The sequence below is a fragment of the Saprolegnia parasitica genome (genome assembly GCF_000151545.1).
Source record: "Saprolegnia parasitica CBS 223.65 unplaced genomic scaffold supercont2.955, whole genome shotgun sequence".
Lineage (NCBI taxonomy): Eukaryota > Oomycota > Saprolegniomycetes > Saprolegniales > Saprolegniaceae > Saprolegnia > Saprolegnia parasitica.
The window spans coordinates 1-2,773 of NW_012157349.1; the positions used below are offsets into that span (position 1 = coordinate 1).

At 60.1% G+C, this 2,773-nt stretch overlaps 2 protein-coding genes across 2 annotated transcripts; both read left to right on the top strand.

The window, feature by feature from the left end:
* Positions 1 to 43: 43 nt before the first annotated feature.
* On the top strand, positions 44 to 1,341 carry SPRG_18071 (hypothetical protein; the record flags this gene model as incomplete). Its single annotated transcript, XM_012357499.1, has 1 exon — positions 44 to 1,341. The coding sequence occupies one exon, from the start codon at positions 44 to 46 to the stop codon at positions 1,319 to 1,321; it is 1,278 nt and encodes a 425-aa protein (XP_012212889.1). The 3' UTR covers positions 1,322 to 1,341.
* A 918-nt stretch (positions 1,342 to 2,259) lies between these two features.
* On the top strand, positions 2,260 to 2,749 carry SPRG_18072 (hypothetical protein; the record flags this gene model as incomplete). The annotated part of the gene is made up of 1 exon (XM_012357500.1): positions 2,260 to 2,749. A coding segment is annotated over one exon (490 nt), but the record flags the coding sequence as incomplete, so codon positions are not given.
* Between the last annotated feature and the right edge of the window lie 24 nt (positions 2,750 to 2,773).

Genomic DNA, 2,773 nt, shown 5'->3' on the forward strand with positions numbered 1-2,773 from the left:
CATCATTCTCGGCTGGACCATCTGCGCGACGTGCTGCGCGGTCATGGCGCTGACGCCGTTTGCCAAGCCGTACTACGGCGCGGCCTTCATTGCGCGGCGTCCACTGGCCAACATTTCGGAAAGCGACCAAGCCAAGTACATGAACCTCGACGCGCCGTCCAGCAGCGGGCTCTTCATCGTGCTCTCCATGGTTGCGAGCTTTGGCTACGTCATGGCCGTCACCGCCTGCGACGCCATGGCGGTCCAGTACGCTCAGCGCGAAGCCCTCGCGCAGCGCGGCCGCATGCAGACGACCATGTACTTTGTACGCGACTTTTCGGGTATGGTGCCCCAGATTCTGGTCGGGTTTTGCATGAACAACTACACGTACGGCGGCAGCTTTGACTGGGCGATTTCACCCAACACCGTCTACGCCCTCCTGGTCTTGCCGTGCGCCGTGTGCATTGCGACCGCCACCTTTTGGATGGTCGAAGACAAGGTGTTGGTGTTGCACTTTCGCCTCTACCTCAAGAACCTCTGGGAGCTCCTGCAGCTGCGGGTTATGTGGCAGTTCTGCGCCTTCCAGCTCCTCAACCAGGCGTGCATCGCCTTTGACACGACGGTCTCGAGCCCGCTCGCGTCGACGCTGCTGCATGTGCAACCTGTCGCCGACCAAGCGTTCACCGTCATTGGCATTCTTCTCTACACGGCGACGATGTTTTCTATCGGAAAGTTCGCGCTCAACTGGGACTGGCACCGCACGGTCATTCTGCACACGGTGCTGCTCGTGGCCGTGGACGCAAGCTGCAAACTCCCGACCGTCTGGGGCTTTGTCCAAAGCGAGTACGTCTACCTCGCCGGCCGCACGTGCCTGCAGCTTCCGACGGCCTTTCTCTTCTTGTTTACGACCTACTGCATCGTCGAAGTCGCCGATGTCGGCAACGAAGGCGCCGTCTACGCGCTCGTGACAACGTGCGCCAACGTCGCCGTGCCCGTCGCCACCTTTCTCTTCAAGACCGTCGACGCGTTTTTTGAGGTCGAACTCGACGACATTCAGCGCAACGACAGCGCGGTGCGCTGGCAAATGACATATTGCTACCTCATTGCGTACGCTGTCAAGCTCGCGTCACTCTTTTGGCTCGTCCTCTTGCCGCGCCAGAAGGCCCACGTCCAGATCCTCAAGCGCTCGGGGGGCGCGAGCCGCGCCATGGGCCTCGTCCTTGTGCTTGTCGTCGCTCTTTGTTTGCTGGCCGTCATTGTCACCAACCTCCTCGCCGTCTTCCCGACCACGTCGTGCCTCCGCATCGCCGGTGGCCCGGGCTGTCACGCGTCGTCACCTTAATTTAATCCGACTCGACCCGCTTGTCGACGATAGACGCAAGTGCATGGGGGAGACGAATGGGTATGTGTTGGGAGGCCGCCGCCGCCCAAGAAGGGATGGGGGTGGGCTAAAGAGGGTTGAGTCGCTATGGACGGTTGCACCTTGCTATAATAAGTGGGCTGGTAGAGCTGCCGCCATCTTGGGTGAGCTGGCGGTTGGGCAAGCTGGTTTAAGATGGCGCCCTTGCTTGGCCTTGGGACAAAAACACGGCTTCACGCGTTCCGCCAGAAAGTATCCCTTCACGCCAAGTGCCATCTCGTCTTGTGTATTATTGGTGTGGCGAAGACGGTGCGACCAGAGTTGGTTGCGCCAAGATCCGACTGTTCACCGAGCCCGATGCGGCGGTGTACGCACCGGGGTATTGTTGCGCATGAGCGATGCAAAGCAGCGCATGAGCGATGCAAAGCAGCGCATGAGCGATGCAAAGCAGCGCATTGGACCTGCACGACCACTGTGCTTGACATCGTTTTGACACCCGACTCTTCGGCAAGGGTGGACCGCAGTGTCTCACTTATGTGCGCGCCCTTTCCTTCCACGAGGTGAGGTACGACTCGTATTAGTCTTGTGGCCGTCGGGACTCATCGAAGGTGGGGGTGTTCCATGGCAGTTAGTAACGACGCATTGCTTCTTTTTCCGCAATCTTGCAGTCGCCACCCACGCATGTCGAGAGAATGACAGCAAACGAGCGCCAATGCACCGTCACGAGAACCATATATCACTGCAAGGGAGCTATGGAAGAGTCCTACCGGACGCACCTGGCCGAAAGCAGCTGCGCACTTGCTGGATACGGCAAAACGTCTAACGTTACTGGGCGTTTTGCACTCTTTTTCGAGCGAAACTAGACCTCGACCGTCGAAGCTATCGAGTTTTTTTCTCAGCGACGACACACCACCACCGCCATGGCCTTCAAGACCGCATGGACGCTACCAACGCCAACGTCATCTCGGCACGAATGGATCTTCCTCGAGTCGTCTCCCGGAAGTCGCAGTGAGAGCCGCGTGTCGTCGCACGCAAGCGACTTTGGAAGTGGGCTTCGCGCAGGCCCCCCGCCCGAGCTCCATAGCCCGTCGACCCGGGGGCTGCTGTTGCAGTACGCTTGCATTGGCCTTGTCACGGGTGCACTGCCACTGCTCCCGACCGCCATCTTTCAAGACGACTACGACGCGCATCTTGCCTCCGTGTACTTGGCGCTGTGCACGCTACCGTGGCTCGCGACGCCTCTTCTGGGGCTTCTCGCCGACTGTCTACCCCTCGGCTGCCGTCGACGGCGCGTGTGCATCGTGCTGGGGTGGGCCCTCTGTGCTGTGTCCTGCCTTGCCATGGCCATCACGCCGCTTCGCACTCGGAATGCCACGTCACTCCATGTGTTTTGCTTGCTCATGACGGGGTGTGCTAGCCTCGGGTGCGCGGCCG